Below are 24,703 nucleotides of genomic sequence, written 5' to 3'. Positions count from 1 at the left end.
CATTAGCACTCATCAGGCAATGTCTATGGGCAACTGACTGCACTCAGACCAAAGGGGGCTGAATAATTATGCACACCCCACTTTGCAGTTATTTATTTGTAAAAAATGTTTGGAATCATGTATGATTTTCCTTCCACTTCTCACGTGTACACCACTTTGTGTTGGTCTTTCACGTGGAATTCCAATAAAATTGATTCATGTTTGTGGCTGTAATGTGACAAAATGTGGGAAAGTTCAAGGGGGCCGAATACTTTTGCAAGCCACTGTATACACATAGATTTGTATACAAATAAATAGGTATATAGGGAATATAGGGATTCTAAAACTCTGGAACTTTGACCTCTTCTCTCTTCTTCGAAGTCAAGTAAGGACAAACTTTAATAAAACGTCTTTTACTTTTAAAACTGTGTTTAAACGTCTTCTGCTTTGTGTATATTGGCAGGATTTAGGAAATGATACTGGCGTATGAAGATTCACACTATAGTTAACGTCCAAATATCAGATCAAATTTGACCTCTGACCTCAGTTTTACATTTCCCATCTGCCTTTCTTTTAAGTTGGGGTGACTGTAGCTCAGGAGGTAGAGCAGGTCACCCACTGATCGGAAGGTTGGTGGTTCAATCCTTGGCTCCTCCAGTGTGCATGTCAAGTATCCTTGGGCAAGATACTAACCCTAAGTTGCTCTCCGATGCATCCATTGGAGTATGAATGTGTGTGAATGTAGTTAGATTGCACTAAGTATAGATAAAGTGCTTGTGAGAATGGGTGTGAATGTGGCATGTTGTATAGAGCGCTTTGAGTACTCCGAGAGAGTAGAAAAGCGCTATTCCAGAATCAGTCCAAGTTGACCCCAAAATGTGTTTATATCTTTAAAGAAACTTTTGTCAAGACAAAGAGAATGAGCTGCCTTGTTAGTAAGAAATATCCTGTATTATAATAGTAGATAATAGGCTCAAGGTATTCATGTCCAGTTATTTACAAATCACTGCCTGTTATCCATTACCTGCTCCTACATAATGTTTTATAATCAAAGTAATCATCTGTCCCGCCTGTGATCTCGGAGTGCTTCTTGTTCCATTTTGTATCTAAAAGGCTGATTGACTTTACAAAGCTTGTGACAAACTTGAAGCATCACTGTGAGGACAAAAGGACTGCTCACACTCGGGTCAACGACGCATTAAAAAAAGTTTCTTTCTTGTTGCCCTACATCTGCTGCGCTTCAACAGAAAGCCTTTTCTCAGCACCACCGAGTTGACTTTAGTTAACTGATTAATTGTTAAAGGGTGAACTGCTCTGTTATTTGAATACTTCGCTAAATATGATGAGCTGCGACTCTGACTTGCATCTTTAAAAAGGGTCATTACTCTGTCTGAGGAGCGATGCTATAAGGGCAGAAAAACATCCATTAATCACGTCTTTGTTGTTTTGGCAGTTGACTTGTCTAGATGCATGGCACGGATGTCAACTATGACCCCTTGTGGAGGTACTGGAGCGAGATTTACCAGAAGGCGGTACAGTGCGGGCCTGGTGCTGTTGTAATTCACGTCAGCCCAGAACGAGAGGTACTGTTTTAAAAAAGCAGAATATGTATAAGGTCGCAAAACATGTGATCGCGCGTAAAAGGTGACAAGCACGAAACCTGAATTGTTTGGTCTTTCTTATGGTTTTTGTGTGCATTTCTTTACAGTCTTTACAGATGCAAACACAGTTTCGTGCAAACAGGTGAGCTCGGCTTATCCAATTTGCCTAATCTGTGATCTCACTAAATTATGCACAACAAGCCCGAAGAAAATGAATTGGTTAAGGAGATGAAGGTGAATGTTACAGCATGCACTATGCATTTCTGGGAGCCATGAATGCTGCTGAGCTGATATCGCCACTATAATGCACCGCTGAGATCCTTAGTGGGTTTGAAAAAAGCTGGCTGAGATGTTGTGGGAAGATCCATGAAAATGAGAGAAGCTGTGCAGAGTAGCTGTGCTGTGGGGGAGTACATGTCTGGTTACAGTATAGATTTGATACTTTTTTACTTTATACAAGTCACTGCATTCACAGGAGCCAGTAATTACTTAGTATAGTGTTCTTATAATCTTAAACCAGCTTATGTGCTCTGTGGTCTGCACTGTAAAGCTCCATTTAGAGGAAAAGCCATGCTCTGCATCTCTGTATTCAGTTGCATCGTTACCTGTTACATAACCTGAATTTACCTTTAAGGCTATTATGCAAACTATGGCCTGAACTGCCCTCATCTCAACGTTAAATGCGTTCCCATCCATGAAAATAGGATGTACAGTTTACCAGTGTCACCTTGCATTAGTTCAGGTTTGGAAACATGAAATTGGTATTTGACACTGATCCCTCATCGGTATTACTGGGTGCCAAAATATAGAACTATTTTTAATCTCATGATAAATACAATAAATATTACAGCTTGTTTGGTGTGGGAAGAAGAAACCTCCTGTGGCACAGAGTGCTTCCACTCCACACCTCACCTCACCTCACCTCTGTACATGACTAAAGTGTACTCGCCACATACCTAAATAGTACAAAATTGTGTAAAAACATAGAGACTTGTAATATTTATATTAATGTACCGGGCTCACAGGAATTAAAGTAACACTTGAAAAATACATTAGATCTCAATGGGAAACAAAAATCATGCCAGATATCAACATTGATATGGATTGAGTAATGTGTCAGGAACAAAAGAACGCCACATCGGTTAAATGAAATGGAAACCATTAAAGCAAGCAAGTTTAGTTTGCAAAAATTTTATTGCAGCAACTCAAAATTGTAGTCAGTAGTTTGTTTGGCCCCCACACGCTTGTATGCATGCCTGACAATGTCGGAGCATGCTTCTAATGAAACGATGGATGGTGTCCTGTGGGATCTCATCCCAGATCTGGATCAGGACATCACTGAGCTTTCTAAACACTCTGAGGGGTAACCTGGATGGACTGAAACATAAAGTCTCTGGAGGTTTCTTCATCCTCCAGAAGCTTCCTGCATACTCTTGCCACATGAGGCCAGGCAATGTCGTTCCCCAGGAGGGAATCAGGACCCACTGCACCAGTGTAGCGTCTGACAATTTCATCCTAATACCTGATGGCAGCCAGGGTGCCGTTAACTAACCTGTAGAGGTTAGTCAAACGTTCCCTCTGGCTTCTTCTGACCCTTTCACATCTGTCACATGTGCTCAGGGTGAACCTACTCTCATCTGTGAAAAGCACAGGACACCAGTGGTGAATCTTCTACTCTCTGGCAAATGCCAATCAGACACCACGGTGCTGAGCAGTGAGCACAGGGCCCACTAGAGGACATTGGGCCTTCAGGCCACCCTCATGAAGTCTTTTTCTGATTGTTTGGTCAGAGGCATTCACATCAGTGTCCTGCTGGAGGTCATTTTGTAGCTCTGTCAGTGCTAAGCCTGTTCTTTCTTGCACAAAGGAGCAGATACCGGTCTTGGTAATGGGTTAAGGACCTTCTACGTTCCTGTCTAGCCCTCCTAGATTAACTGCCTGCCTGCTGGAATCTACTTCATGCTCTTGAGACTGTGCTGGGAGACACAGCAGACCTTCTGGCACATATTGATGTGTCATCCTGGAAGGGTTGGAGTACCTGTGCAACCTCTGTAAGGTCCAGATATCACCTCAAGCTAACAGCAGTGACACTGAGTCTAGCCAAAATGCAAAAGTAGGTAAAAAAAAAAAAGTCAGATTTTGTGGTTTGTCTCATTGTTGCCACTCTAGTTCACCTGTTATTAATTTCATTAACACCAAAGCAGTGGAAACTGATTAACAATCCCCTCTGCTACTTAACTGACCACATCAATATCACAAAGGTTTAATAGATTTGATGATTGACTTTGATTAAAAAGTGTTCGTTTTATTCAGCAGTGCATATTTAACATTTCTAACATTAACATGTGCTTATTTTGTGGAGGTATTTTTTAAACTTCATTTCAGTCATTACTTAAGATTCACAGACTCTCTGAATATAACTGTTGTCAGAAAAACATAAAACACTTAACTTCACGTCCTCTGCAGTGGAAAAAAAAAGCAGCTTGTCAGTTTTGTGCAACCTCTGTCTTTTCCATTCCTCCAGCAGAAAACAAAGTGTTTTTTATATGAGTCAACAGCTCTGTCTGTCTGCCATTTTCTTTTTCTCGCCTCCTCTGTCTCTTTCTCCATGTAACCTCTTTTCTTTTCTTCCTGTTTCTGTCGTTACTTCACACTCTGGCTTTCAGCTCTTTACCCACCTCAGCTTTGCTGCTTCCAGCTGCATTAAGTAAATAGGTAATTAATCTGTGCCTTGGGGGCTAACAGCAGCACATACCCACCCTGCAGCTTGCACACAGGCTCGGAGGGAAGACAGAAGCAAAGTGAGACTGTTACTCATCAAACGCTTCACAAAACCACCTGCATATCTGCTCTGTCAAAACGACGCAGAATCACAACTTGATCTGTTATTACTCTGACACGTAGTATAGTATAACCCACTTAGCCTTTTTTTGTTCTTAAAAATGGATACTTAACTTACTTAAATGACTTTTTCCCCCTGGCCAGGCAGTAACTGCTCATTTGATTACCTGCAGCAATGGAGGCCAGACGAACGTAGTCAGTGCCCCTCTCCTCTGGTTCATATGGGTAGCTCTCCACCAGGCTGAGTCCTGCCAACACAGAGGAAAGAGAGTAGTTAGCTAAATGGCTTTTCTTCAAAATGTAGATTTTGTTTTTGCAAAGTCCTAAATCCCAGCGTGTAACACTGTTGAAGGATGTAGTGTTACTCATAAAAGCTATAAATGTGCACAAAGCTGCAAAACATGCAAACACCTCACATTTGTGTAAATTACCACAGGCTATTAGAAATTAGCTAGTTAATTTAAATGGCGTTTGTGTTCAGTGAGTGTAGCAATGGCGGGCTTTCTCATCCGGTCCCAAGCCCGGATGAGAAAGGAGGAGGGTTGGGCGTGGGGCTAGCAACCCCACCCTGTAAAAACTCCAACTGCTACGGAAACAGCAAGTGAATCTCATTATCGACTGAATCAGGGCGAAGATGATCGGCAACCCTCAATGACAGCAGTGGAGAAAAGCCCTCGGGTCGTCCACTGCCCAATGCGTCGACCAATTTTCGACCCAAGAGAAACTACTCGTTATGGAATATGGAATGTACGGACTCTGTACCAAACAGGTAAATTGGCCCAGCTTCTATATGAATTTGACTCGTACCGGATGGACATCTTGGGCATCTCAGAAATGCGGTGGGCAGGAAGCGGGAAGATGGTTAGTGATGGAAAGATGGTGCTCTACTCTGGCCATGCCCAAGACCATGCATGCGGCGTGGGCTTCATCCTCTCGCGACATGCAACAACATCATTGCTGTCCTGGAAGCCCATTTCAGACCGCCTAATCTTGGCTCGCTTCCAAGCTAGGCATGTGAAAGTCACAATTCTTCAAGTATACGCTCCAACAGAAGAGGCTGACGATACTGACAAGGATGGTTTCTATGCGATGCTCCAGGATGCCATTGACAACTCCCCGCGTCATGATTTGTTGATCGTGGGCGGAGATTTCAACGCGCAAATAAGCAGTAACCGGGACGGCCTGGAATCGACTATTGGCCCGTTTGGAATCGCAGCAATGACAAATGAAAACAGTGGGCGGCTGATCTCGTTCTGTGCGGCAAACCGGCTGACCATCAAGAACACCTTCTTCAGCCACAAGCGGATACACAAGGCGATGTGGAAGGCCCCCGGTGGCGGATATACAAGCGAGATCGACTACATCTGCATATCATCCCGCTGGGCATCCACCATTAGCGATGTTAGAGTGTGGCGTGGAGCCGACATCGACTCCGATCACTACCTGCTAATTGCCAAATGTAAACTTCACCTGAAGCGCCTCCAACCACGACTGCAGCGGCCAAGTCCTTTTAACGTTCAACGCCTAGATGCAAATACGGCAGCGGAATTTCAACTCGAATTGAGAAACCGCTTCCAGCTCCTTGCTGCGGAAGGAAATAACAACGAAAACCCAGATACACTCTGGGATGAGCTAAAAGAGGCTGTGGTCGGTGCAGCAGAATCAAAGATTGGTCGCCGACGGGGCGGCTTCAAGGAGCGCTGGATCTCCGACCATTCATGGGAACTTATAGATCAACATCGCTTGGCGAAGTCAGTTCGGGACCAGGTGGCCTCTGACCCACATGCTTCTGCAGACCAGCGTGAGAGGGCCATGGCCACCTACCGAGATCTTGCCCGACAGGTCAAACGCAGCTGCCGACGTGACAAGCGTGAATGGATCGAAGCTAAAGGCATCGAAGCCCAAGAAGCAGCCGATCGGAACGATACCCGAACCTTATATTGCATTGTACGAGATCTAACTGGGGCTCGTGGTGGCCGCGGTGTTCCAATCCAAGACAAAAATGGACGTGTCCTCCTTACTGCAGCTGAACAAGACCAACGATGGGTCGAACACTTCCGCGATACTCTGAACCAACCTGAGCCACCCCAACTGTTCGAGGCCGAAGACCTGGCCCCTTCCATGGACCTTCTTCCTGTCAGTATCGGACAAATCAGCATCACTGAAGTCAAGACAGCGATCCGACTCCTCAAGAGTGGAAAGGCCACAGGCCTGGACGAAATCCTCGCCGAAATGCTGAAGCATGGCGGACCCCATCTTGAAGCCGCCCTTACAAGACTCCTAAACGCCTGCTGGTCAACATCACATGTACCCGATGATTGGACAAAAGGCACCATCATCAAACTTCCAAAAAAAGGTGATTTGGGTGACTGTAACAACTAGCGGGGCATCACGTTGCTGTCGGTACCCGGGAAAGTGTTTTGCCTCGCTCTTTTGAATCGGTTACGACACGCAGTGAACGAACGATTGCGAGAAGAGCAGGCTGGGTTTCGGAGTGGCCGGTCATGCGTCGAGCAAATCTTCACCCTCCGCATGATCATTGAACAAACATTGGAATACCAAAGGAAGATTTCTATTAATTTCATTGACTTCGAGAAGGCTTTTGACAGCGTCCACCGGCCGACTCTATGGGCTATCCTACGCCACTATGGAGTCCCTCAGCAGTTTGTAGATGCCTTTCGTTGTCTCTACTCCAACTCCCGTTGCTGCGTCTGGACGGATGACGGCTGCACAGATTTCTTCAAGATCAATACTGGCGTCCGACAAGGATGCGTGCTATCCCTTTCCTCTTCCTGTTGGTAACTGACTTCATCATGCGACGATCAGTTGACCAAGCTGGCATCGGTGTGCCCTGGCACGAAACGCGTAATCTCACTGACTTGGACTTCGCAGATGACATCGTCCTGCTGGGCTCGACTCAGGAAGACCTCCAAAAGTTGACCGCGGCCCTACAGAGGGAGGCGACGAAACTTGGATTAAGAATCAGCGCCAAAAAAACCAAGGTACTCCGAGTTGGCTATGCACATGCCCGCATTCCTGTCATGATCAACCAACAACGTGCTGAAGAGGTGGAGAATTTTACATATCTTGGCAGCATCATCTCGAATGACGGGGTCTCTGATCGGGATGTCGATGCCAGAGTAGGGAAGGCAGTTGGTGTCCTGCGACGTCTCCAACCTATTTGGAACTTGACCTCCCTGAATGTTAGGGTCAAGATCAGAATACTGAACTCTATCGTCTTCCCTACTGCACTTTACGCTAGTGAAACCTGGCGCTCAACAAGTGCAATTATTCAACACCTGAACGTGCTTCAACAACGTGGCCTGCGGCGAATCCTGAGAATTTCCTACCGGGACCGAATAACAAATGAGGAGGTCCTACGAAGAGCAGGCACCCGCCCATTAGCCGATGTTGTTGCAGAAAGGCGCTTCCACTGTGCGGGCCATATTTTACGCCTACCCCCTCATTGCCCAGCTAAGATTGCCATGACATGGCGTCCACGCACTGGCAAGCGAAAGCAAGGCCGACCAAAGACCACATGGCGTCGAACATTCATGGACGATCTGAGAACTGTCGACATTGCCTGGGACGAAGCTGAAGCAGTCGCTGCTGACCGACATCGATGGAGATCACTAGCTGCCCGATGCGCCGCCTGGTGTAGGAGGAACTAAGTGCTAAGTAAGTAAGTTACAGAAGTTGCTAGAAAATCAACCACACGGTGCTCAACAACTTTATTAGACCATCATGCAATGTAAAGCTTAATGCCATAGCTGCCCTGAATGATATTTAAATGGAAAATTTAAATTAAAATAGTAAAAAGGCGACATGACAAAATCTAATGTTTACAAAAAAGGATTTTCTTTTAGTTTGATGCTAACAACACGGACTAGAAAACAATGTATTATGGTTAAGAAACATTCTTCAGCCGATTCAAAAGCAGGACTCCATGAGGGTAGTCGGGCACAGAGCAAAAATAAAAAGAGATTTAAGACCCATGAAAGATAACAACAAGCTAAAAATTCAAACTGAAGGCAAACAGACAAACAAAAAACTCTAAAAGAATAAAATAGGGTAAATGGAACAGGGAAAACAAGGAAAGGACACAAGGAAGGAAAGAGACAAAGTTGAGACAGGACTATAGGTGTAGATGAGGAGTCAAATTTACTTAGGATGGTTTGGGAGGAAGCCCCGGGGCAGACCCAGGACATGCTGGAGACATATCTCTTGACTGGCCTGGGAAAGCCTTGGTGGAGGATGTTTTGTGAGAGGAGGTGGAGGAGGTGGCCGGGGAGAGGGAGGTCTGGGCTTCTCTGCTTAGGCTGCTTGACCCAGCCCCGGATAAGCGGAAGAAGGTGGATGGATGGATGGATGGGTTCTTAACTCAGTGAAGTGACTCATAAGTGCAACTAGTCCAAACAATTTGTGGATTCTGTCGTCTGTGGAATGTAAAGTCTTTGGAAAGATCCAGAAAAACACAAGGAGAAAAAGGACCAAATCTTTGAATAACTGTGATCTTCAGATCCTTGTGTGAAGATTCTTTAGTAGATGTCGCTGCATGGACTCAGGAACATTTTTGGAAGCATCTGTCCTGAGTGCAGATTACTGCTGCATCCACAAGTTAAAACCATAAAGTGAAAACAACAACAATCACATTTTACCACATCTGATCTGATGAGTCTTGATTTCTGCTGTGACACTGGAACCGTAGGATCAGATGTTGGCATGAAGGACATGGTAACCTTGGCTGAAAATCTAATCAGTGGTTCAGGTTGTTGTTGTTGGTGTAATGGTTTTATTGGCCCGCTTTAGACATCTTTAGCATCGTTCACGTGCCACCTAAGTATTCCTGCTAACCCTGACTGTGCCATGTCACAAAGGTCAAATCATCTTAATCTGATTATCTGATGAAGAGTGACCAGATCTCAGTCCAGTAGAGCACTGATTCCCAACCACTGTGCGTGCTGTGAGAAATGATCAGGTGTGCCGTGGAAGATTATCTGGTTCCACCTGGTAAGTACTCGAAGTGACTGGCATGAGTAACGTGCAAAGCAATTACATTCTCTTCCACTAGAGGGCAGTACAACTACCTGCTCTAATTAAATGGGTTGCCAACTGCCAGTTGCATAATAGCAATACATAAATATTTGAAAAGAAAAAGTAGCCAATCTGTCCTGGGTCCTGAAGAAAATTCCGATCCAGATGAAGACCCTAGCATGAGTAGTGGTCAGAAGAAAGCAAAGAAGGTATACTGGGGACAAACTGTTCCAATTCCGCTATGCCTGGTGCGCAGGGGAAAAATGATCAATATGCTTTTAGTGACATTTTTGTTTGGTGGTGTGCTGTGTGATTTTTCTAATGTGAAATATGTGCCGTGGCTCCAAAAGGTTGGGAAACACTGCAGTAGAGCATGTTTGGGATATGGCGGAACAAAAGGTTCACATAATGGATGTGCAGCTGAAAAACCTGCAGGAAGTGCGTGATGCCATCATGTCAATGTGGTTTCAAATCTGTGAGGATTGTTTCCAGCACCTTGTTGAATCGATTTAAGGCACTTCTGAGGTTAAAAGGTGGTCCAGTCGCATACTAGCAAGGCGTTCCTAGGTGAGTAACAGTAAAAGAAGTTCATATATCTATCTATGCTACATAAAATGTTATTGACGTTTAAATAGCAATGAAGCGATGTTCAAGTATAAAGTACATGCAGTTAGAAAAATAAATATTTATCATAAGTTCTGAACTTTAAATGTAATCAATAAATATTTATTGGGGAGGAACAACTGCCCTACTTAAACGGACTTATTAATGTGTGGTTGACCAACACTCCATTACATAAAATGCACAATAGAGGCGTGGTTGCTTGAAAGCATGCATGTTGTTTTGTCTACGTGTTGCATGAAATTGACCTCATAAATGTTTTCTACAGACACTGATGGCTGGTTTATCCGTACTTACATTTACATTGTTGTCAGATTTGTTCTAGAGTTGAACTTTTTCCATTTGGTCTGAATGTAGAAGCATACGGATGTTACAGGGCCTCTGGATTTTAATGTAAACATATGATAAATAAGGGGTTCAGTGTTGGAAATGACAGTGATGTTGTAAAGCATCTGAAATAGCATAAATGTGATCCAGTGTGGGTGGAACAAAAGAAATCTGAGCTTCAGTTTTCGACACAATAATGACTCTTTTCATTTTCGCCTGGAATCTACTGTCAAACCATCTGGAGGTGGAAGTCTAATTCATGTGTACTGGGTGGCACACACTTGATAATCGCAGTAACATGATACCCCGACTTCTGCCCACCTCTTGTAATGCTAGTCAACTGAAGGAAATCCAGTTAGAGAAATTGTCCTCAAAAAATGGTCCAAAAGTATCATGAAGTTCCACATTTAGTATGATTCAAAGCAATACGTTTTAAGTAGCATGGTCTACATAACCAACAGTTCACTGTAACTATATATAGTTACAAGGATATTAATAATGAATAATAAAACAATGATTAAATGCACAGTTTTTGAAACAGCTTCTGGGTCCTGATCTGGATCCTGGTCCAGCTACTGGTGACCTTGGGACTAATGCAAATCTTACCATGCAGCACAGACTGATGCAGACTCCAGTAGATACTCAGGCAGTTCTTCTCCTTCTTCATGCCTCGTTTACATTGGCAGCCATGCAGAGGGGTGGACAGAAGTGCCGTCATGGCGTTCTCACACTGGTTTCGCGCCCCGGGCCCCAGTTTCACACTGCCGTCCCCTGCCACACACTGCCTGAGGGTGCGCAGTCGCGGGCTACAGGTGTCATCGCTGGAACAGGTGTCACCAGCACGCAGACAGTCCCTCCCGCCCACAGACAGGGCCATACGTGGGACTCCTGTGAGACAAGGGAGAGGACAGGTTAGAGTCGTGATGGAGTCTCGAGAGACGTGTAGATCTGTTTTGTCTTTGTTATTCTGTTCATGTACTGATAGCTGTATTAACCAGTTTTTGCTTTGCTAATCTGAAGTTATCAAAGGTGGAAACGCATCAGACAAAAGACTTTGACTTAGTTACTTCGAGGTTAGAGAGTTAACAGACAAAAGGTCAACCAACATATTTTGCCCTCCTGTTTATACAGGTGTAGCCACCATCCCCGTGTTTGTTTAATTATTGATCTCACTGGCTCATTTTCTGTACTCCCCTACAAAGCTGTTTTGATACTTTGTGAATGCATTACTTTCAAATTAAAAGCTAATTTAGTACGCACTCGCAACAGAGGATGACCTTCAGTCCTTAATATGAGTCAAGCTCCCGATAAAAGTCCACTTGTGCGCCCCTCATGTTTGTCATAAACTTGTAGTGCCCGTGTCCCATAATGTGAAACTTGTCGGCACACTATCATGAGGGATAATCAAAAAATGTTCATGGCTAATTTGTGCGCTAGAGTAGTTAAAGCTCTCCAGACTTACAGTGGGGATTCATAACTTTTTATATGCTCCTCCTGTGATGAGAGAGCTGACTTTGACGTGCGTAGCTGATGGGTTTGCTCCTTTAAGCGAATCAAAACAAACTGCCGTAAATAAATGCAAAGTATTTACGACTCGCTGGTTCATCTCTAAGACAAAGCAATTGAGCTGAATTTAATAATTGGATTACATTTTCGCATCCCTCGTCAGCAGCCATCAAACACGGTCAATGATTCCTCTTGCCAGTTAAAAAAAAAACAAAAAAATTACATTCATAAACCCGAGGGGTGCGCTATATTATTCATGAATTCATACACATGTCACATGAAATCCATCTGGTGCCACTGACTAGGTTTTGATGAAACTTGTATCTCACCAATACATTCTGACGTGTTCTAAATTACACTGAAGCGTTTCAGCTCCAGTCAAAACAAAGTGTCATATTTGTTACAGATTGGCCCAGAGAGGAGCTGTATTAGTTGTGGGGGGACAACATTTTTACTGTCTTCGGTTTTATTTCATGTGGCACTAATAACATGCAAGCTTTATTCCCCTAAGGACAATATTTATTTCCAGCTGTCTAAGAGCTCCTGCTTAATATTAAAAATATACAGTGCATGTAACATTAAATGAAACATCTTATTATTAGAGTAAAAACAAAAAACAAAAGCTAGAAGTGAGTGAAAAATGCTAAAAAAAAAAAAGAGCTAAATAAGAGTGTACAGTGGTGCTAGCCTTTTTTTGCCTCTAATTGGGCTCATTAATGAAAGGATCAGTAATGTTTTTGCCATGTAAAGTATCTTAAGCTGCAAATGCTAATGTTAGTCTGCTGACAATGCAAATTTGCAGAGGAACAAGAGGATATGAGTTTAGACATCTCCACTGTCTTATGCAAATTGTTAATTATTATCATGCTAACTGCTAACATGGATGTCATAAGTTTGTCAGGTTTGTAAGCAAAAGTACTGCGAGAGCTGAAACTTTAAATTGGACGATGGTGCAAGGAAACTTAAGAGTACAGCACCAAATTCTTTGACAATCAATTAAATAGTCGAGCTATTTTATTCAGCGGGTCACCATGGCGACTGAAGAGGAGAATGACAGAAGTCTTATTCTGTGGGTGCGACAATTTTTCAAGGCAATCCCTCCAAAAGTCGTCGAGATTCAGATTCCCAAGGATTGGACTTAAGTATTGTAAAGACTGACAATGCCACCTCAACACTTTCTGCAAAAAAAAAAAAAAAAAGATTTAAAATATTGTCTTTTAGTGACATTTTGTGTCTTTATTTGATAGTTGGAGAGAGAAAGGGAAATGTAAGGAGAGAAAGTGGCACATAGTGAAGTAATTGAACCTGGGACTTGCTGAATTTGTGCTCTAGCCACGCTGCTTCTGGGTTTCTCCACAAAACTTCATTTTTAACTGTCGTGGATATCCTGAAGTTTTAAACACTGCATATATGTCAGCCTGGATTTTGGTGAAAAGCATCTAAAACATCTCGATGCACCAAGAACACTTGAATTTCAGGGAATGGTGCAGCTATAAAATATGAACTTTTCCTGTTTGCGTATTCCAAAGTGAAATTTGATGGCCTAAATGAGACATACAGGCCAGTTACAGCTTAATAAAATTTTATTCCATCTCAGAAAAAAGAGGCAGAACTTTGCTAGTTTTTCACTAACTCACAAAACTGTCAGAATTGCTCATCCCTGTTTGACTCAGACTGTCACTCTCCCTGGATGGATCTCGGGGGTCGATCAGATAAAACAAAAGGTTACAACTTCTTTGGCTGAAGCCTTCCACACTCGTGGAGAAAATGGGCTAACTGCCACGTGCCCAGCTGGATACGTCTCAACTGTGCCGAGGAATCAGCTAATCCAGCAGCGGCCTGTCAATAAAAAACTTAGACAGCGAGGCAAGAAGCTTGTTGCTATGGGTTTTGGATGTTTGTGGATGCTGCTGAGAGAAAGCATCTGCCACTCAAGTGAAGAGCTCATTTTTGCTGAGGTCTTGACAGGCAGAACTTATTGTGCCAAACAACAACAACAGCAACTACAAAAGAACCCCCTCCCTCCTCAACAATCAGTTATTTCACTATAGAATCTTAAAATCGGATTTATCTTATGTAAAGCACAGGGAGGTGGGGGGAGAAAAAAAACTGCAGGGTGAGATAATGTCATTCGTTTTTGATGCAAATCAGCTCTGCTCGAGAGTTTTCTTGGATCAAAAGATGGTACCTGGGAAAGAAAAAGTGGAGGAATCTGCCTTATGTCAAGATGTTTCACTCGCTCTAAGAAAACTCTCAAAACGCAGATTCACTTTGGAAACATTACCTCATCCCCGTGGCGGTATTTCTTCACTCGAGGTGAGGAGAAACAATATTTAAACACATTTGGAGTTGCTTCATTTTGCTTCTCTCACGCGAGTGCGTTTGAACTGCAGGTGAGGGCTGGATTCGTGGGTGGTGTTTGTGTGACTGTGTGTGGGTGTTCTGGTTTAGAAGGTGGAGCAGAGAGGAAACTTAAAGCAGAGTTTTCCTTCTCATTGGCTTCAAGTATGGTGGGGGCGGTTGGGGGTGGGGGAGAGCTCCTGTGAGCAGTGGCAGTGCGAATCTTATTAAACTGCAACTAATCCAGTGTGGAGAGAGGTTTGATATTTGTCTGAGGAATTAAGCAGCACTCCAGATTGCCAGAGATAACTGTTTGCCTGGAAACAGAGCCGCGGCGCACCGGCAGTTCAAAGACAGACAGTCAAAACCAATTAGGAGAAATCAGTTGCCTTGTCATTCAAATTCGTTCCATCCTATATCCCTTCCTGTTTACCCCACCGAGGTAAATAAACTATTTGGGCACCCTCTCTCTCTCTCTCTCTCTCTCTGCTTTTTTGTTTCTTTTCCTGCTTTTCCACTGATTCCCTCTTTCACGCCATGCTTTCCCCACACACGCTTTTATCCACCCGCTTTTCTCTGTTTGTGTTCTTCCTGTCGTGGCCCCCTACCCGGCTTGCGCTAAAACACACCTGGTACAGTTCAAGGAGAAGATTCAGAAATTACAGAAACATTTTAGTAAATAAACGGGGTTTTTTTCCATGGAAAAAAATGAAGAAGCAGACAAACACAACATTGAATTTGCTTGTCATTCCTGTGATGTTGGGCCAATTTGGCTTTATTCTTAGAGCCGGAAACAGACACGAAGAATTAACAATGTTTTTTTTGACAGGGAAAGCATGGAAGCGCTCACATTAGCAATAACAGGGGGAGAAATGATCGTGTTTTCCATGGCAGCATGGCGGGCCACGAATTGAAAACAACCGTGGAAAGCACATCACGTGTCAATTCACAAAGCAAAGAATGAATGACTGCCATCAGCCGTTAGCCAGTATCCTTTAAAAATCTATGAGCTCCATCAAAAGCGTCGCGTTCTCTTATGTCACATGAAGGGAGCTCAGAAATGCTTTTTAATAACTGACGTCCATCACGGCAAGCAGTTCATGAAAAGAATGATTATGATTAAAGGGTGTGGAGGACAGCCAAGCCAATAATAAAATGATGTAGTATTCAAAACACGACGTTTGCTTGAACCAGAATCATGTTAGGATTTCCTAATGAGAGAGTCCAAGTAGAGACCACTCGCTGTCTGTTACAGGCGAAGGAATCCTTTTTAATTTCTCTGTGCTCTGAGCTTTTTACATCTTCTAATTTTGTTTTTCCATCTTCAGGGTTTTCATTTTCTTCTTTTTTAAAGTTTTTTTTCTACAAATACAGTGTTTGATCCATTGTTTGAATTATTATGGAAAAACAAAGCCAAAATGATGGTTTCAGGATAGCAAATGTGGGGATATTTTACTTTTATTTTATCCACCCACTTGTACCTGATATTGAACATCTTTTAAACTGGTTGGACGTTACAGGCTTTTGAGGACAATATGTTGGGGATATTTTGGAAACATTTTTTTTTTTATCTCAAGCTCAAGATACTTTCATGTTTTCATTGGGGCTGAAAAATAAAGTAAGCAAAAAGCTGCAGTTCCTTAAATATCATAGAGACTCCAAAGGTTAGTCAGTTCCCATAGAATCTGGTGTTAAAGTGACTAAGTTCAGAGAGAAAAATTAGTTTATGCGGTACAAGACATGTTCAAAATATCAGTAGCTAATAGTCTTTATAACATGTGATTTCTGTATAACTCACTAAAGTTCGGGGTGTAGCTCGTTTAGCTGACAGAGTCCTCACACAGGCAGCTATCAGGCAGAAAATCAGGATGAACGTGGACATAAAGCTGCGGCTTCCACAGACAGAGTTCCAAATACAATGGATGATGTCACGTTGTATATGTTCATCCTTTTGCAAAGTGCACCACTGCAGTCGCGAAACTAGTCACATGCATCGCTCAGGTGTGATTTTGACACCTTCTTCCACACGCAGTCTTCAAATCCTGAAGGTTTCATGGGCTCCTTCTGTGAACTCTGAGCTTTAGTTCTTTCTATAGATTTTCAGGTCAGGTGATTGGCTGGGCCATTCTAGCAGCTTTATTTTCTTTCTCTGAAACCAAATGAGTTTCCTTGGCTGTATGATTGGGATCATCGCCTTGCTTAAACATCCACTCTCTTTTCATCTTCATCATCCTGGTAGATGGCAGCAGATTTTTTTTATTGAGAATGTCTCAGAACATTTTTCCATTTATTCTTCCTTCAGTTACAGAAAGAGTGCCAGTGCCATATACTGAAAAACAGCCCCACCGCCAAACTTCACTGTTGGTCTGGTGTTTCGGGGGTGATATGCAGTGACTTTTGACCTCCAAACACGGAGCTCAGATTATATGTCACAGGCTTGTCTAAATGTTGTACGTCATCATGCTTTATCTTCAGAAAGTTTTGCCTTGTACCTGCTGATTTCAGGTCTTTTTGTAGCTCTCTACAAGTGGTCCTTGACTCTTGGACAACTCTTCTGATAATGTTTTTATCTCTTCTGTCTGAAATCTTGTAGGGAGCATCTGGTTGTGGCCAGTTTTTAGTGAAATAATGTTCTTTCTACTCCTGGATTATGGTCAATGGAACCTTCAGTAGTTCAGAAATTCTTCTGTAATCAATCTCAATATAAAATCAACATTTCTGCTCGAGCTCTCTAGTTTTACTCATCATTAGATGTTTCTAGTGTGACACCTTTTATAGGCTGTCAGTCAGGACTGAACCAGCTGATATGAATTTGCACTCATTGGCAGGATTGCTTTCTAATTACTGACAGATTCCGGCTGGTGTCATGACGTTACGTGCCTTTTTGCACCTCCCGTTCTTCATGTGTTCAATACTTTTTTCCCCTTATCATTGCATATTACTTAATTTATGGACATTATGGTTTGATTTCTTTGCATGTGTGGATTGGATGGGTTTTTACTGTCATCTGGTAAGAACTGTATGCCAATAACACCTTTAAAAATATATTTTAAATTGCTAGCGTGTTCAATACTTATTTTACCTGCAGTATGTTGTGTGTACTCGGTGTACTGTGAATACCGTGTGTGAATACTGTGAAAAAGTTCTGTATAAAAGGCTCTTCCCTCATCCTAGCGGGATGAGATGGACCAATTTCCAGCTTTTAAAAAGCACTTATGTTAATAGAAATGCCAGTGCTAGCTAGCTAACAGCCATTTTCATTCTTTACAATAACTGCATTGTGTTTAACTTCACACAGCTCTACCCTATGGAAGCTCAAGCACTAGTATGTGAGCAGTCTACTAACACAAGTGTCTGAATTAAGATACTCTAGCCATCAAAAACATTAGTGAAGCTTTAGCTGCCACATACAGCTTGCTGGAAAAACATTAATGGTGGAAAAACAAGTCAGCTGCTGTCAGTGCTGCTGCTGTTCCAAAATAGTGATATAAAGCAATAAGACTTATTGCTGCTACACTTGTGGGCCATGAAAGTAAATAGACATTGTGTATGAAACTTAATTTATCGTATTGAACTTGAAACTTTTCATGCCCAAGAGGTAGCAAAAAAAGCTTTCTTTACATACTGTTTAGAAAGACTATTCCCAATATCACCATACAAAACCCCCCACCAGAAACAACTGCCCAGTCTTTAATTCAGTATAAAGCAAGCATTCCACTCTTTGCTAAATGTTCCAGCTACAAGTTTCAAACACTGACGTAACAAAGATCTGGACCTGTAACTGATGACTGAAGTTTGTTTTCTCTATTTGAGCTGATGCAGCCTCCATGCTGCTTGTAGTTTTTTTATGCTTCTGGTTTGACTAGAAAAAATATCTTTTGCTTCATCAGTCGCGCTACAGCTGAGTGACTTTCTATAAGACAATATCATGAATCTTATTAAGGATAACAGCCTCTTGGATTGTTTGGTAAATCTTTGACAGCACTACCAAGGGACAATGCTTTTGTTATTGTATTGTAGCTCCCTATTAGCTAACTGTGCCTCCCTGAACACTTTTTAACCAAGATGACTCACAGTGTCTGCTGGGCTTTTCTGCTCTGTTGTTGCTCTTTTCTTCACAGCTACTAATAATGCCCTCTCTCCTCCCCACCAGTGCTGCCAAAAATGCAATATTCTTCCCATAAATGCATGGACACGTCAGTGTCAAAGATCCAACATGCTTGCATAAATGTCCGCATAGCAGTAAAAAAACCCCAAAAGAATATAAGCATGTTAGCATAACTTTAGTTTGTATTATGTTCTCCTTGGACAACAACTTGGAATGCATGATGAAATTTAGAGAAGATCCAAAGTACTCTGGTTATGATGCGGAATACTAATGCTCTTCCCAGATTCCTCAGTGACTAGTCCATCCCAAAGAATGTCAATATTATTCCACAGCTGTTTCAGAAAAAAAACATGCAAATGCAAGTTGGGCATTTTTGCTCTTTTTTCTCTATTTTTCTGTCTTCTTCAAATTCAAATGTGTATCATTTACCCAGAAAGTATACGGAAAAAAATAGCAAAAAAAATCAATTTTTTCCAGTGAGAAAGTAACTTTACCCCTTTAATATAATGATCATGCTTTTTGCCGAGACATTTATGTTTTGCAAGATAATATTAAATTGATTTTAGACTGAGCTTCAGTGATAGGAATGATGTGAAAGAATTTAATTATTATTATGCTAAAGTTAGATTACAAGATCAGAGTTTGAAAAGATATGGAAAAAAGGCTCAGTACTTCAAAAAGTACTGATACTAATATTGTAATAATGAATGTTGTATTTTTTTTAATGTGAATATGAATTACAGATACAGCATGAGAGAAGAATAATATGTAATAGAATTGACCACATTTAGCACTTTAAAGTAGAAATCAAGCAAACTGTTGAAGCCCAGTGGTAGACCTGAACATTTTACCTGTTTTCCCTCCACCACATTTCAGAGGTAAATGTATTTGCTCTTACATGGAAAGTCTGAAGTGTCCAGGTCCAAGCCAGCTGAGCAAACTCAGTCTGTTGATGATGAGGAGGACTATGTGATTCAGTGAAAATCCCCAGAAAAGCCAGACAGTGTTTGTCGACTACTTTTTCTGTAGGTGGCCAAACAGAAGAAATGAAGGCAATGGTGACTGATTTTGTTTTTAGAATTCTTCTTTTTGAAAGGCCGGTACAAACTGGGGGTAACTTTAAAAAAAAGGTAAAAGAGCAAAGTTGAGTTTGGGAGAACTGAGGGCTTGTGGTAAGACTAAGCAGCAAATTCAGCTGTAGACATTGTGAGGTCTTTGTGGGAGAGCAAAGAATTTCCATTCCCTTTTCCCACAAAAAGTTTTTAGATGTCCAGTGTTGGTCAGTATTTTCTTTTTCAATGGAGCTGAAAAAGCGAATCCTTGGACTACTGAGTGTTTGGTCCAAATTGGCTGTTCAGCCACTAGAGAAGTGATGCCAAGTTCAAAGACTCTATCTTATGCTGAATCCTTTCCATCTCTGGAAGCAGTATTAACTCCACTTGCCTACAGTTCCACCAAAGCAGAGAAGGGAGCAGATTTTCCTGATTGTTTTTTATTTCTGTATAAACCTCTGGTCTTTGACAGGAAATTGACATGAGACAGGCTGTCACTGGCTCTGCTTTCACTGCTCTGAGATCAGCTGCCATCTTTGCATTGTGTGGAAATGGCGCTAGCATTAGCAAGGAAACAAGCCACCTTTTTATTGTCGTAATGGATTAATTTCCTCTTCCTATAATGTAGAGAGTGCAATGTGGTAAGTAGACTTGGGGAGATAGGAGTGTCATTGTTTCTCCTTGCCTTTCTGTAAAAGTCACAGCACATCACAGCTAACAGTGGGTAAAGACTGGGGCTCTATCTTTGATGCAAGGATTAGCATTTGTAGCTATGTGTAGCTGTTTGTGTAGCAACGTCATCATTGCCACAGGATAGCATCATTACCACAGGACAGCACCCCTTGAAAATGTTTTCACAGCTTCAAGATTGTAAAAGGTGCAACTGTATTCACTTTGGCAGTTTCAGGCTAGCTATTTCATCTAAGCTAAGCAAGTTCTGCTTACTCCATCCATCCATCCATCCATCCATTTTCTTCTGCTCCCCTACTTACTGTAGTCATTATTATAAACCTTTCTCCCAGTGATGTTACCTTTAAAGGCTGGATGACATTTGATATTTGCTAATCAGTCTTTATTCTGCTAACTAGCCTATCAAACAATGTCAAGAATAAATAAGACCAATATTTAAAGAGAACAGCCTTTTATAACAAGTTAATGTACTCCCACTTCTGGTCCTAAGCCTGGATAAATGGAAGGTTTGCAGGAAGGGTGTCTGGTGTAATAATCAGCCCCAAACCAAAAACTTTTAACCTAACAATATTATTGTAATTGAGAGAACAACAAAATTGGAGATGCCAGAACTAAATCAAGCTAAAATCAACAACAGTCAAACTCAGAAAGCTACCTTTATATTGAGTTTTCTCAACATTTTCTTTTTTGCAGACTAAAAGGTCTGTTAAATACAGTCTCTTATATGTCCCAAATTTATTCACCAAAACTTTGACATACCCTATATCCCTGATTCTTCTCAGTCCTCCAGCAGCCTGTTTTGGCAGCTATTTGAATAAGATTTGCATCATTCATGACAGCCTGCTCTAACTGGCAAGAGGTGTCGCTCTAAGTTATCCTTCAGCCAATCAGAATACTGCCTAATAAATAATGGAAATTCCCTCACGCCATTTGCAATGCTGCAAGTAATAGCTTCAACTGGAAAGGTAAGACTATGTGGCATTCTATGAACCAGAGTTTGATCCTAAACGGGAAAGGGAAAATTAGAATGATCAGACTTATTTCTTTCAACTGAGATAGAAGTTGCTTTCATGACTAGCTGATAACAAAGGGAAGATTAGTCCATCCTAGCATGAATATTTATCCTCTGAAAAACTATAGAATGAATTTGTAGCTGTTGATCAACCAACAATATTACATGTCCAATGCTCTAACCATCAAATAACTTGGATAACCTCACCTCATCACCTCAATTCACCAAATATTTCAAGCAAAAGTCATAAGCAGGAGTGTGCTGTGGAAAGTGCCAATGATCCTGTGCACACAATAGCTGTCAACAAGACATCCTATGTTTTTTGTTTGTTTGTTTTATAAATGTGCTGCTCGACAAGAAGAAGCTGAACAAGCATGTTCAGAATCTTCTTGTTCATGTTGATTGAGAAAGCCTGGTACAAAGAAGGACCTTAACATCTGTTGCAGACCACGACGCTGGTAGAAAAATACTCTTAAAATGATGTCAGCCTGTGAGTAAAATGCCGCGAGAGGACAGATTGAACAGACAGTGTTTTCTTGAACTGGATATTTTTTGTAGTGCCAGGAAATCCATGAAGTGTCAGTCCAGATGTAATTGTTGCCAATTTTCTCAGTTAGAGAGCAATCTGGGGAAATAAGGCTATTTGTTTCATCTTTTGTCTGGGTGCTGTCACTCTGACCTTACAATCCTTACTGCTTTTTGGCTTTAACACTTGTAGACTTTACTGTGGATTGCTGTAACATATGGGATGTTGGGACAGAACCTTATTTCTACAAATAAAATATAAAATACAGATAAAATAGTGATAAGTTTAGTCCAAATTTCAAGTGAACCCTAAACACCCTACGAGGGCATCCTACGTGGTTGCTGCCCAGAAGTACATGAGAAGATGATCTTGGGGGGTTATGAGCAACAGATTGTGAGAACTTTTGACCACATCATTTATTGTTATGAATAAAACCTTTGAGAGAAAGGCATATTAGTAGACTACTTGGTGGAGAAGTACCAGTCTTTCTTTTCAAGAACCATTTTTGGCAACTTCTGGACAATTCAAGGAAGTTGTTCCCGGGATTTTTGTAAGCCTGTCTACTGTTAGTGTGCTGCCACTGATGAGCATAGTGACTGTAATGATATCATATATCATATTTTTTCCATTTCTAATGGCTTTGTTTTTTTTTCCCAAGCAGAGACTTTTCTAGTTCAACGACATCCACTGTTCTGATGATCACTTCTTGCCACGTGTGGCTAAAAGCCTGGATTTCATCCCTTTTATAAAGTGATAGAATGGCTGTCTAGAAAATCTCAGGTGGCACCTGAAAGACAACCTCAACAGTCTTCCCGAACACCTGCCACACCGAGGTTTTACAATTCCTTATCTGCCCTGAGTGCTAAAGCAAAGCTCAGAAAGCATCGGTCTCCGTCAGAGCTGCTGTTGTTCTTGGGTTCCCATTTATAACAAGCCCCAAACACTTTCTGAGCACAGCACAGGCAAAGACAAGAGTTTCCAAAAGAAAGTTTATTATGACACCCTGTCTCCAACCTCTGTCTGTGAAAAACAAAAAGATCCTTTGCACATTTGGTGTGGTTCATGATCAGTATGGATGGGAATCCATAGGCAGAGGTATTACAGTCTGTTGGCATTATTTTTCTTCCTTGCATCCACCTTTCAGTGCTTCTCTATTATAACTATTGTTCCCACTGGCATTTGGCACATTTTAAGGCGATATATTGTTGCTTTCTCACATAAAGGTTTTCATATTTCTCTAATGATATTTTTATTCTCATGAGCTGCTATATCCTCACCGTCCTCCAGAGACAAGGTGCTATAAAGTCTGATTGGAGCACAGAAGGAAGCATTAAAGAAAAAAAAATACCTACATTCTCTCACTTTCTAAATACACATGCCAAAATAGCTGCACTCCCCTCCTCCTTCCTGCATCATCGCCTATCTCTTCTTCTTTTTGTTATAAGAACACATGAAGCTGTGAATACACACAGACACCGAAATGAACAGAGCTGCTGTTTCTCCACTTGCACACACACACTATGTGCGGATTGCAAATAAACATCAAACACAGCACACTTGTACGCAGTCTCTTGTGTGTCGCACACAACCGCACATTCTTATTATTGTTTCATTTTTTTGCTTCTTCTTCTTCTTTTTTTTTTTTACGCTGCATGCACAGAAAAATAAAACGTCACGGCCAAAATACACAAATACGCCTCAGTATTCCTCACATGCCCTGAACATGCTCTCCGCTGATACCTCACCTCTTCGCTTCATCTCCCCGGGACACCCTACGTATGCATTAACTAGGGTCGAGCCAGAAAACATAGTTGTGTGTGTGCGCATGTTGCTACCTGTCTGCATCCACAGTTTTGTTGCTGAGGATTACAAATGTGCCTCTTTCCTGTCAGCATCCTCCTTGCGTTTTTCTGTTTACAGCATTTTTGTGCGAGCACGCTCTTACACAAATATTTGTGTAAAAACATTTTTTTTGTCTTTTTGTGCAGGTGGAAATAATTTCATTGTTTGAGTTAATCCCAAGTGGGCAGAACAACAGAAACAAAGCTTCTCTGATGCTTTGTTCAGAGTAACTTGAGAGAGCGAGACAAGCAGGGAACTACTTATTAATTTTTTTAAAACATTTTTTTTTTTTTTTTACCACAGGCTCATCATTTATCATCTTGTTGGGTCATCAGGTTAATTAACAAGGTTACCTAGGCAGCCCAAGGCTAGTGTGTCTTGCGTTGAAGCGTTGGTGCCACTGCACTGATTATCTGAACCAGATTTTTACAAGGCTTGAAAATTCATTTTGTCCACATGAGGAATTTTGTCTGCCATTAGCTTTTGCTTCTTACAGAGTTCATTTATGCCTTGGCTGCTATGACTATGTTATGTCACGTCCTGGTTTTGCAAATTAACAGATCCAAATTAACAAATTATAAGGAAAAAAAAGAGAAATTGGGAAAGACATCATGAACATAGGTGTGTCTATGCAGGGCATTAACACTTACTGACTAGTTCAAAGAAAATTGGATTAAAAACAATCTATGGCTTTTGCACAAGTCTAGTAAAGGTCTGCCTGCACTGCTTTATATTTGAGCTCTTCGTGCAGTTCTATTCGTTTCATCACTTCTGCTTCAGTTCTGTTGTCATCTCCCAGATCCAATAATCTTCTGTGAATCAGTCCCCTTTTCTTTAGGACTCAATGATATTCTTTGACTCTGCCTTCCGGACTCTCCTTCACATCCCCACCTGATCCCAGACACCATATTTCCTGTCTTTGTTGGGGGCGCCACTCTGCCATGATGCTTCATTAGAATCTGACCTTAAAATCCTTCATTGTTCAAACTTGATACCGCAGTAAAAACTTTACCTGACATGTGTGTGTCATTGAATCAAGCATAAAGGAGTATTTCCTCAAATCAGAACACACACACCCAGACTGGGAAACAGCTTAATGGAAAAAAAAAGATGTCACAGCACATAGCTTCCTGTATATGTGGGTGCATAGCTGCCCTAAGAGTCCATGCTGACCCCTGTCTGGCATCAAAAGTGCCTTACAATGGGCTTCTGAGTGTCAGAACT

The 24,703-nt window shown here is 41.8% G+C and overlaps 1 protein-coding gene across 1 annotated transcript in view; it reads right to left on the bottom strand.

The window, feature by feature from the left end:
• Positions 1 to 24,703, bottom strand: part of gfra4a (GDNF family receptor alpha 4a) — a 157,804-nt gene that overhangs the window by 32,155 nt on the left and 100,946 nt on the right. The window contains exons 3-4 of the mRNA XM_039602997.1: positions 11,010 to 11,291; positions 4,589 to 4,669 (exon numbers count right to left, since the gene is read on the bottom strand). Of these exons, the coding sequence (XP_039458931.1) occupies positions 4,589 to 4,669; positions 11,010 to 11,291 (363 nt within the window). The remainder of the gene's footprint in view (positions 1 to 4,588; positions 4,670 to 11,009; positions 11,292 to 24,703) is intronic.

The sequence above is a fragment of the Oreochromis aureus genome, linkage group 19 (genome assembly GCF_013358895.1).
Source record: "Oreochromis aureus strain Israel breed Guangdong linkage group 19, ZZ_aureus, whole genome shotgun sequence".
Taxonomy (NCBI): domain Eukaryota; kingdom Metazoa; phylum Chordata; class Actinopteri; order Cichliformes; family Cichlidae; genus Oreochromis; species Oreochromis aureus.
This window is presented reverse-complemented; position numbering and strand designations above follow the sequence as displayed.